Raw genomic sequence first — 11640 nt, 5'->3', positions numbered from 1 at the left:
GGAACATATAACAATATACCCTTATATAGACCCTTATATAGTTAGTAATTTATGTATTTCTAGTAAGTTTAAAATTTGACTTCTTTGGGTGTTAAAACAAAAAGGTAACACAAAACGTTTACAATGAGATAGAAATAAAAAAGTCAAACAAAAAAATAGAAATGAAAAGGTGTGACATTTCGTCAAAATAAATAAATTGAAAAGGTGTAATCTTTCGTCAAATTTTTTTTTGACAAGGTGTGACCTTATTTGGTTAAAAATTTACAATGATGCCTAGAAACTTATTTTTTAAACATTTTATGACTAAGCTAGCATGTCATTGAAATTCTAAACGGTGTCATATGATGACTAAAGGATATAACATAACACTGGTACAATTTACATGTTAAGCATTGTGATTCAAAGCGGTGTGATCCCAAACATTGTATGGATTGTGTTCAAAATTCTCAGCGACTCCTATAAATACATACTTATATCACACACATCAACCCATAACTCCCATATTTGTAAAAAGAAAAAAGCAAAAAACCCCTTGAAATATCTAAATTGCTTAGTCCTTCCTTATATCATGGCATCAACAATGAGATCGGAGATTGAAAGAAGTGAAAGCAACAATACAATGGAAGTTTCCATTGAGATGCTTCCGGAATCTTTATTACTCGAAGTGCTTGCAAAGGTAGCTTCTGAATCTGTTGTTGATTTTAACAACGTGAAAGTTTGTTCCCAAAAGTTTTGTAAATTCACTACTGAAGAAAACGATCTTTTAAAAATAGTTTCATTCGAGGAATATCCTAAGATCCTATGGGAACCAACCAAGCATGCATTGGCAATTATCAAACGTTGTGAGGAAAGTGGAAATCCTGATGTATTGTTTAGTAAAGGCTTACGTGAATACTTTAACTATCCAAACGGAAATATTGGCGGCCTTGAGAAATTAAAGATTACTGCTGAAAGTGGTCACAAATTAGCAAAGTATGTGTATGGTCTGATAATGTTGTCTTCTGAAAATAATGAGTCCATGCAAGAAGGAATCGAGCATATCCGTTTTTTAAAGATGGCTAAATGTGTTATGCATACAAGAAATAAGATAGATGAAATTACGAAAAAATATCTCTTTATATACTATAATGGAATGTTGGTTCGGAGGCAAACTCGTGTTTGTAAATCAAAGCCTTGCAAGGGATGGGGATTGAGGAGAGGTAAATGGATAATGATGAATGATGAAGATGATGACTTAAGTTATTGTGAATATTGTAGATGGGATCACGAGTTGGAGATCTTTTATCAAATATTTAGAGTTCGTTAGAGATGTATATGATATTGTATCGAACTCCATCAATGTAACGATGATTGTTTCTTCTATTTGTCGTTGTTATTTATTTTAGGAGTTAGTGTTATCATTTTGTAATCTAAATCTATTGTTTGTATTTGTTATTTGCTGATATTTTGATTTGTATTATTGTTATGTAATAAGTTTTAATTTATACTATTGTTTTTAATTTATACTATTGTTATGTTGTCATAAGTTTTAATTAACTTGACTTACGATTATAGTCCAAAAAAATATTATATTAAATACTATAGGGTGTATTTAGTAAATAGACTGCGTGAATATCAAAATATCGGTAGAATATACATGTTCCCTCACCACCATTTCAAATTCCAAAGCTGCATGACCAGGGATACCATACCATGTTTTTGACGCACCAGAGTGTTGATAATTAAAGTTTTTCTAGTTCAAATTCGGAAAAAATTCGGAAAACATATTTCAAAGTTTTTTCAAAGCAAAATAAATTCGAAAAACATGTTCCGAAATATTTATTCAATGGCAAAAATGGATAAACATGAGGTGGAAAAGAAACACGAAGGGTGGGAAGAAAAATCTTTGTATCAAACATAGTGCAATCATTTGGATACATCAACCCAATTTGGGCCGCTACTGGGTACAAGTTCATAGCCCACAATTTTCACCCTTAAAAGCTTTTCTTTCCACCCCACGTTTCTTTTCTACCCCCAAAACACGCAGAAAACTTTGATAAATAGTGCCCGAAGTTTTTTTAGTGTAAAATTTACACTAAAATAAATTTCGGAAAATAGAAATTGAAGTTTTCTACGTATTTTGAAAGAGAAACTTTCTTCACTCTTTGTCTCAATTCAGCCCTTTCATGCTACCGGAAGCACTTTCCAATTGTATATTTTGTAGTAATATAACAATATAGAGTGGATTGATCAGAAATTATTCTTATTTGTAACCTCTTTCTTAATGCTATTTTTTTATTTTGAGAAATTCGTTTTGGTCTTTGAAAATAATAGGAACTCATTGTATTCTAAAAAAAATATAAATAAGATACACAATAGTTCATCAGAAATTGTATTATTACGACAGATTAGTCCATCTATCTAAGATTGATTTGAGTATTTAAATATTTTATAGAGACTAATATGCATGTCATTAGCCGATAATTCCAAATATTTGTAGACTTTGTTTCTTTTTCTTACAAATTAAATTGCATGCCACCTTTATTGGTCTAAATGAATTTCGGCAATTAAAACAAGTTGTTATCGTTTGTTGGGAGAAGTCAACCATTTAACTGTATCTCAGTTACTTCGAGGAAATTAGTCTCTGCAGCTGCGCGCGAAAGATACCTTTGGTTTACCCAAAAAAAAAGTGGTTATCGATTTAATCTGACTCTTGTATATAAAGAAAAATTAGTTGATCGAGAAAATGTTAATTTGTGTGAGAGAAATCCATTTGTCTATCCCACAAATTTTTCAACAAAATAAACTGCAGTAGTGTTTCTATATCATGGTAAAGAAAAAATGCCACATCGAGGTAGTAGTAAAATGGGCCTTTATTTTAAAATTTTACTACAAAAAATAGTGAGATATTTTTTTACCATTCTATGAATTTCTCACGCGCTTAATTTTACTACGAAATTATTTGAATACCCTTATATTTTGGCAAATTGAAAATTTGAGTTTGCAAAAACATTTATTTTATTTATTTGGCTTGATAGCACTTTTTGTCTCACTATTTTCACCATTTTGAAGTTTTAGTCCTCTATTTTAATATTCGACAGTTTTGATCCACCTATCACATATTTTGTCTAAAATATGGTGATACAATGTGTTTTAAATTAACTTTATGAAGAATTTTTCTTGCAATTTCATCGATGTTGATATTTTTTTCATCGTCAGATCATATGCCACATCATTTAAAACATATCACATCGCTAATTTATAGTTAAAAATTATGATATGAGGACCAAAACTGTCTAATCTTAAAATCGGGGAACCAAAACTGCAATTAAGCCTATTTATTTTTAAAAAATTAGTTCAGAAAAACAAAATTCAACTTTGCCGGAACCTATTTCATTTTTGGAAGATTTAAAAGTGTACCATCAAATTCAAATTTTGAATTTTTCAAAAAAAAAATTAATAGTAAATGATAATGTTATTCCAAAATATTTAAAAAAAACTTATTTCAAATTTGGAAAACTTGAATTGAGTTTGCCGCAAATTCAAAATTTAAGTTTCTCAAGATAATTTTCATTACGGAAAACTGAAAAAAGAAAAAGTGTGAAAATTATAAGGATGATAGGTAATTTAGATTAGCATTTTTCCTATTTGAATTTATATGTAGTTATTGATCCGGATTCCGGAGCGGCCTAAGAAGGCTCATTTTGTATATTGATTAATCTTAAGAAAATAAACACAAAATTTAGAAATATTGATACGTTTACTTTGTGAAAATATTTTCTATCATAGCGACTTATTTCAAAGGTCTCTCATCTTTTTATTTTTTTTATTTTTTTGAATACCATGTTATTTTGATACCAAGATACCTCTCTCCTCCCAATCGAAAAAATTTCATGAGTAAAAATCAATAATCGAACATCTGACAACTTGTTTAAGAGATATAAGACTCTTGCTACTTTGATTAATTCATTATTAGTCTCATTTTCTTATCTTATTAATAAGTTAAAAGGAACATATAACAATATACCCTTATATAGACCCTTATATAGTTGGTAATTTATGTATTTCTAGTAAGTTTAAAATTTGTCTTCTTTGGGTGTTAAAATTAAAAGGTAACACAAAAAAAAATAGAAATGAAAAGGTGTGACATTTCGTCAAAATAAATAAATTGAAAAAGTGTGACCTTTCATCAAAAAAAAAAATTTACAAGGTGTGGCCTTATTTGGTTAAAAATTTACAATGATGCCTAGAATAAAAACCCTAACTTATTTTTTATACATTTTATGACTAAGCTAGTATGCCATTCAAATTCTAAAGGGTGTCATTTGATGACTAAAGGATATAACATAACACAGTTACAATTTACATGTTAAGCATTGCGATTCCAAGCGGTGTGATTCCAAACATTGTATGGATTGTGTTCAAAATTCTCAGCAACTCCTATATATACAAACTTCTATTACACACATCAACCCATAACTCTCAAATTTGTTCAAATAAACAACTCCCTTGAAATATCTAAATTGTTTAGTCCTTCCTTATATCATGGCATCAACAATGAAATCCGAGATTGAAAAAAGTGAAAGTAACAACACAATGGGAGTTTCCATTGAGATGCTTCCAGAATCTTTATTACTCGAAGTGCTTGCAAAGGTAGCTTCTGAATCTGTTGTTGATTTTAACAACGTGAAAGTTTGTTCCCAAAAGTTTAAAAAATTCACTACTGAAGAAAACGATCTTTTAAAAATAGTTTCATTCGAGGATTATCCTAAGATCCTATGGGAACCAACCAAGCATGCATTGGCAATTATCAAACGTTGTGAGGAAAGTGGAAATCCTGATGTATTGTTTTGTAAAGGCTTACGTGAATACTTTAACTATCCAAACGGAAATATTGACGGCCTTGAGAAATTAAAGATTGCTGCTGAAAGTGGTAAGTATGTGTATGGTCTGATAATGTTGTCTTCTGAAAATAATGAGTCCATGCAAGAAGGAATCGAGCATATCCGTTTTTTAAAGATGGCTAAATGTGTTATGCATACAAGAAATAAGATAGATGAAATCACGAAAAAATATCTCTTTATATACTATAATGGAATGTTTGTTCGGAGGCAAACTCGTGTTTGCAAATCAAAGCCTTGCAAGGGATGGGGATTGAGGAGAGGTAAATGGATAATGATGAATGATGAAGATGATGACTTAAGTTATTGTGAATATTGTAGATGGGATCACGAGTTGGAGATCTTTTATCAAATATTTAGAGTTCGTTAGAAATGTATATGATATTGTATCGAACTCCATCAATGTAATGATGATTGTTTCTTCTATTTGTCGTTGTTATTTATTTTAGGATTTAGTGTTATCATTTTGTAATCTAAAACAATCTATTGTTTGTATTTGTTATTTGCTGATATTTTGATTTGTATTATTGTTATGTAATAAGTTTTAATTTATACTATTGTGTTGTTTTTTTTTTTGTACATAATTTATATAGTACTATTGTTATGTTGTCATAAGTTTTAATTAACTTGACTTACGATTATAGTCCAAAAATATATATATATTAAATACTAAAGGGTGTATTTAGTAACTAGACAGCGTGAATATCAAAATCCAATCCATAGGTCCTTTATATACACACTGTCACGCAATTGGATGCCATGCCACTGCAGGTTTTTTCTTAGCGTATCAATCAACTCTTCTTACCGGCAACATCTGATAAGACATGTTTAGGATATTATTTATAACATACTTAAAGAAAAACCTGGGTTCAAGCAACATATAACAGTCATATTACATTCTCCTTTTTTTCTGATATGCAACACTTTAAAAAAATCATTATTTTGCTAATTGCCAATTAGCCAAAATATAGTCAAATAAAATAAACACATGAAGGAGAAATGTGGTGACCGAAATTCAAACTCGGGATTTCACAAAATGACCCCCGCAAAAAATCACTAGGTTGTAACAATGGGGACAATATTGTTTGAAACTTTAAATTAAAATAAAATGTCTTCAAATTTTAGGGCTTTCATGCACATAGAATTTAAATTCTTATCCTAATTGGTTAATACCTTGCAGCTGCTTCCTGAATCAATCATTTCGATTTATGTATTTGTTAGAAAGCCTGTTAGCTAAAATGAAGTTAGCAAAGTCAGACTCTCGCAATCATTGTCAAAAGGCAACTTGAAACTTCAATTCAACCTGCTCTCTAAGCCTATGAATGAAGGGCCTCGGACTTTAAGTCGCTTGGGCCCAGTCTCAATGGAAGGTGCTTCCCTATAAGTTTGCTGAAACCTCTCTCTCCGGTGGTGATCTTGTTGCATATGGATGCTTACATCTTCATTGCTTGACTTTTTATATCTTACAGAAATGGGAGCACCATTTCCCCTTGCAAATCTGTCCTTCGAGGAAATTTCGATATCAACTTTATGACTAATAGGGTTTTGTTTGTAACTTGATTCACTGGTTCTGAAATTCATTTGTTGCCTGCTTTTTCCTTCAGGGAGGACTTTTTTCAATCGCTTCAGGGAGGACTTTTCCATGGCGTAGGCATACAGGATGCATGTGACAGCTGCAATCGACATAAGCTATATAACAGTCCCGTTTGCACAGGCTACAGAGAATTGTGCCATGTGAATGAGAAGAAACACTTATACATGCCCTTGATTTCAGTAGTAACCAACTGGCACAATGTTGGAAACGCAACAAATTAATGAAAGATATCTTTGTTCTATTATGAGAAAGCAAGTCTGAAGAGGGAAAGTCTGAATCTTCAAGTTCCAAGGATGAATGAATGAGCATCGCTTCTTTGCAAAGAAGTTCTTCATGGGGCAGTACCATAGAATATATCAATATGCTTATCATAGAAATATATCAATATGCTTATCAAAAAAAACATCACAACGTGCTTTTCAAAGTTTTTCTCGTTCAAATTCGGGAAAAATTCGGAAAACACATTCGAAAGTTTTTTCAAGGCAAAATAAATTCGAAAAACATGTTCCGAATGGATAAACATGAGGTGGAAAAGAAACACGAAGGGTGGGAAGAAAAACCTTTGTATCAAACATAATGCAATCATTTGGATACATCAACCCAATTTGGGCCGCTACTGGGTACAAGTTCATAGCCCACAATTTTCACCCTTGAAAGCTTTTCTTTCCACCCCACGTTTCTTTTCTACCCCCAAAACATGCAAAAAACTTTTGTAAATAGTGCCCGAAGTTTTTTTAGTGTAAAATTTACACTAAAATAAATTTTGGAAAATAAATTTTTAGTGTAAAATTCACGCGCTTTATTTTTATTCATTTACTATTTAAATAACAGATAAGTAAAAAAAATTGTGGGAAAAAATATCGACCGCTACTTAAATAGCGGATGGTAATTAAAAAAAAAATGGTAAGACGGCTAAAAAAACGTCTCAAAAATATTTCCACGTACATTTATATATTGATGTTAAAGTTGAGTTGGTTTAAAATGATCTTCCACAAGTCGCCGCTCTAAAGAAAAAAAACTATTTTTTTTTTGTACTTCTTGTTCATCCATTTGAGAGGGGTGATTTAGGATCAATTTTGATCCTAAATATCCTAAATCACCCCTCTTGATCATTTTTTAATTACGTTTTTACCCAAATAAGTGATTTTCACATATTCTTGAGTTTGTTTGAGTTTTTCATCTTTGTGAATTATTTGTCCGGTGTTGTTTGACGTCCCGTCTTTGTACGGTTTTTATTTTGAGTCCCGTCTTTGTACGGTGTTTGTTTTGTTTGGATTTGCAGATTTGCTTCGATCAAGATACAATACAGATTCAATGACTCTAGCGTTTTCAACGTTGCAGATCCGGAGACATAACTATTCTGGACACTTGTATTTCGTTATATCGATTGTAGGCTTAAAGATAAAGCTATTTTATGCTATTAACTCAGATGTTGTGAGCTTGTTCGCAGATTCATCCTTTTTAGTTTTTAGCGATTTTGAATATGTAATAATTTTGATTGATGTAATATCTACTCATTTGAACGAATGAATATCGTTGTTTTTGTTCTTAAAAAAAATAAAGTTGAGTTGGATTGGCAACCCAATACCAGGGGGTTTTGTGGCAGTGTGTCCAAGTTAATATCGGGTATGGCCTTAGTTTTAGGTTATTGTACTTGTTATCTCTTATAAGTGGTTTGTCCTAATTAGGGTGTAAACAAAGTGTAGGAGAATAAAATTTAGTAGAGTGTGAATTGAAAAAAAAAAAACTCTATTGTCTTTTATTGAGTAGTAGAAAATATTGATGTGTCTGGTTAAAAAAAATAAAATATTAATGTGTCTAATTTGAACAAAAATATATACTACCTACGTATATATTAAGGTCTTATATCAGTTGGATTACACACATTGATTAGCTCCCAACATTATATATAGTGTTAAGTCTGAAAAAATTACTCCAAACTTACGGCAATTCTAAGCTTTTCTCTTTTTCTGCTTGATGCACTTCTGAGACACTTCTCCCTCTTTCTAACCCAAAAATTAAGAATATGTTTGAAGAAAACAAAAATGGTACTCCCTCCATCCCAATTTATAAGAGAAAATTCAAAAATCACACTTATTAAGAAAAACTAAATTATAATAATTTGGAGTATGTGTTTTTGTATTTTTCTTGAAATAGATTTCATGAAAAGATATACAAATGATTTTCATTGGTTATTTGCTTATTGATAAAAGTGGAGAGAGAAAATTAAATGCAATTTGCATTTAATTTTATGAGAATAAGTAGAAAAAATTCGTGGAAAAGAGAAATTTTGATTTTTTTCGCTTATAATTTGGGAAAAAGAAATTGAGTTTTTTTCCCTTATAATTTGGGTCGAAGGGAATATTTTGAATCAAATCAAAACTTAAATTGAATGTATTTTTATATAGTGTCAACCGTCAAGTGACAACATTTTATGTACATATCATTGCTCTTGAATAAAAATACCTCACATCCCCCAACTTGTACCTTCCACCCCTGCAAGTTCCAAATAACTCTTCCAACTCCTACGAAATTATCTGAATACCCTTATATATTGGCAAATTGAAAATTTGAATTTGCAAAAACATTTATTTTATTTATTTGGCTTGATAGCATTTTTTGTCTCACTATTTTCACCATTTTGAAGTTTTAGTCCTCTATTATAAAATTCGACAATTTTGATCCACCTATCACATATTTTGTCTAAAATATGGTGATACAATGTGTTTTAAATTAACTTTATGAAGAATTTTTCTTTCAATTTCATCGATGTTGATTTTTTTTTCATCGTCGGATCATATGCCACATCATTTAAAACATATCACGTCGCCAATTTATAGTTAACAATTATGATATGAGGACCAAAACTGTATAATCTTAAAATAGGAGAACCAAAACTGCAATTAAGCCTATTTATTTTTAAAAAATTAGTTCAGAAAAACAAAATTCAACTTTCCCGGAACCTATTTCAATTTTGGAAGATTTAAAAGTGTACCATCAAATTCAAATTTTGAATTTTTCAAAAAAAAAATTAATAGTAAATGATAATGTTATTCCAAAATATTCAAGTTTTCCAAAACTTATTTCTACTTTGGAAAACTTGAATTGAGTTTGCCGCAAATTCAAAATTTCAGTTTCTCAAGATACTTTTCATTACGGAAAACTGAAAAAAGAAAAAGTGTGGAAATCATAAGGATGATAGGTAATTTAGATTAGCATTTTTCCTATTTGAATTTATATGTAGTTATTGATCCGGATTCCGGAGTGGCCTAAGAAGGCCCATTCTGTATATTGATTAATCTTAAGAATATAAACACAAAAATTTAGAAATATTGATATGTTTACTTCGTGAAAATATTTTCTATCATAGTGACTATTTCAAATGTCTCTCATCTTTTTATTTTTTTTATTTTTTTGAATACCATGTTATATTGATACCAAGATATCTCTCTCCTCCCAATCGAAAAAATTTCATGAGTAAAAATCAATAATCGAACATCTGACAATTTGCTTAAGAGATATAAGACTCTTGCTACTTAAATTAATTCATTATTAGTCTCATCTTCTTATCTTATTAATAAGTTAAAAGGAACATATATAACAATATACCCTTATATAGTTAGTAATTTATGTATTTCTAGTAAGTTTAAAATTTGTCTTGGGTGTTAAAATAAAAAGGTAACACAAAACGTGTTTACAAGAAGATAGAAATGAAAATAAACAAAAAAAAAAGATAGAAATGAAAAGGTGTGTCATTTCGTCAAAATAAATAAATTGAAAAGGTGTGACCTTTCGTCAAAAAAAATTTTGACAAGGTGTGACTTTATTTGGTTAAAAATTTACAATGATGTCTAGAATAAAAACCCTTACTTATTTTTTATACATTTTATGACTAAGCTAGCATGTCATTCAAATTCTAAAGGGTGTCATTTGATGACTAAAGGATATAACATAACATTGTTACAATTTACATGTTAAGCATTGCGATTTCAAACGGTGTGATTCCAAACATTGTATGGATTGTGTTCAAAATTCTCAGCGACTCCTATAAATACATACTTATATCACACACATCAACCCATAACTCCCATATTTGTAAAAAGAAAAAAGCAAAAAACCCCTTGAAATATCTAAATTGCTTAGTCCTTCCTTATATCATGGCATCAACAACGAAATCCGAGATTGAAAGAAGTGAAAGCAACAACACAATGGAAGTTTCCATTGAGATGCTTCCAGAATCTTTATTACTCGAAGTGCTTGCAAAGGTAGCTTCTGAATCTGTTGTTGATTTTAACAACGTGAAAGTTTGTTCCCAAGATTTTTGCAATTTCACTACTAAAGAAAACGATCTTTTAAAAATAGTTTCATTCGAGGATTATCCTAAGATCCTATGGGAACCAACCGAGCATGCATTGGCAATTATCAAACGTTGTGAGGAAAGTGGAAATCCTGATGTATTGTTTAGTCAAGGCTTACGTGAATACTTTAAGTATCCAAACGGAAATATTGGCGGCCTTGAGAAATTAAAGATTGCTGCTGAAAGTGGTCACAAATTAGCAAAGTATGTGTATGGTATGATAATGTTGTCTTCTGAAAATAATGAGTCCATGCAAGAAGGAATCGAGCATATCCGTTTTTTAAAGATGGCTAAATGTGTTATGCATACAAGAAATAAGATAGATGAAATCAGGAAAAAATATCTCTTTATATACTATAATGGAATGTTGGTTCGGAGGCAAACTCGTGTTTGTAAATCAAAGCCTTGCAAGGGATGGGGATTGAGGAGAGGTAAATGGATAATGATAAATGATGAAGATGATGACTTAAGTTATTGTGAATATTGTAGATGGGATTACGAGTTGGAGATCTTTTATCAAATATTTAGAGTTCGTTAGAGATGTATATGATATTGTATCGAACTCCATCAATGTAACGATGATTGTTTCTTCTATTTGTCGTTGTTATTTATTTTAGGAGTTAGTGTTATCATTTTGTAATCTAAACAATCTATTGTTTGTATTTGTTATTTGCTGATATTTTGATTTGTATTATTGTTATGTAATAAGTTTTAATTTATACTATTGTGTTTTTTTTTTGGGTACATAATTTATACTATTGTTATGTTGTCATAAGTTTAAATTAACTTGACTTACGATTATAGTCCAA

At 30.3% G+C, this 11640-nt stretch overlaps 3 protein-coding genes across 3 annotated transcripts; all 3 read left to right on the top strand.

Moving 5' to 3' along the window:
* The first annotated feature begins 568 nt into the window (after positions 1–568).
* Positions 569–1306, top strand: LOC123904287 (F-box protein At2g35280-like). Its single transcript, XM_045953969.1, has one exon. It carries the CDS (start codon positions 569–571, stop codon positions 1304–1306), a length of 738 nt encoding a protein of 245 aa, XP_045809925.1.
* A 3218-nt stretch (positions 1307–4524) lies between these two features.
* LOC123904286 (F-box protein At2g35280-like) lies at positions 4525–5250 on the top strand. The gene has a single exon (XM_045953968.1). The coding sequence runs from the start codon at positions 4525–4527 to the stop codon at positions 5248–5250; it is 726 nt and encodes a 241-aa protein (XP_045809924.1).
* Positions 5251–10631: 5381 nt separating this feature from the next.
* LOC123904285 (F-box protein At2g35280-like) lies at positions 10632–11369 on the top strand. Its single transcript, XM_045953967.1, has one exon. It carries the CDS (start codon positions 10632–10634, stop codon positions 11367–11369), a length of 738 nt encoding a protein of 245 aa, XP_045809923.1.
* Positions 11370–11640: the final 271 nt, after the last annotated feature.

The sequence above is a fragment of the Trifolium pratense genome, linkage group LG2, assembly GCF_020283565.1.
Source record: "Trifolium pratense cultivar HEN17-A07 linkage group LG2, ARS_RC_1.1, whole genome shotgun sequence".
NCBI classification, from domain to species: domain Eukaryota; kingdom Viridiplantae; phylum Streptophyta; class Magnoliopsida; order Fabales; family Fabaceae; genus Trifolium; species Trifolium pratense.
The sequence above is the reverse complement of the archived record's forward strand: the minus strand, read 5'-3'. Positions and strand labels throughout refer to the sequence as shown.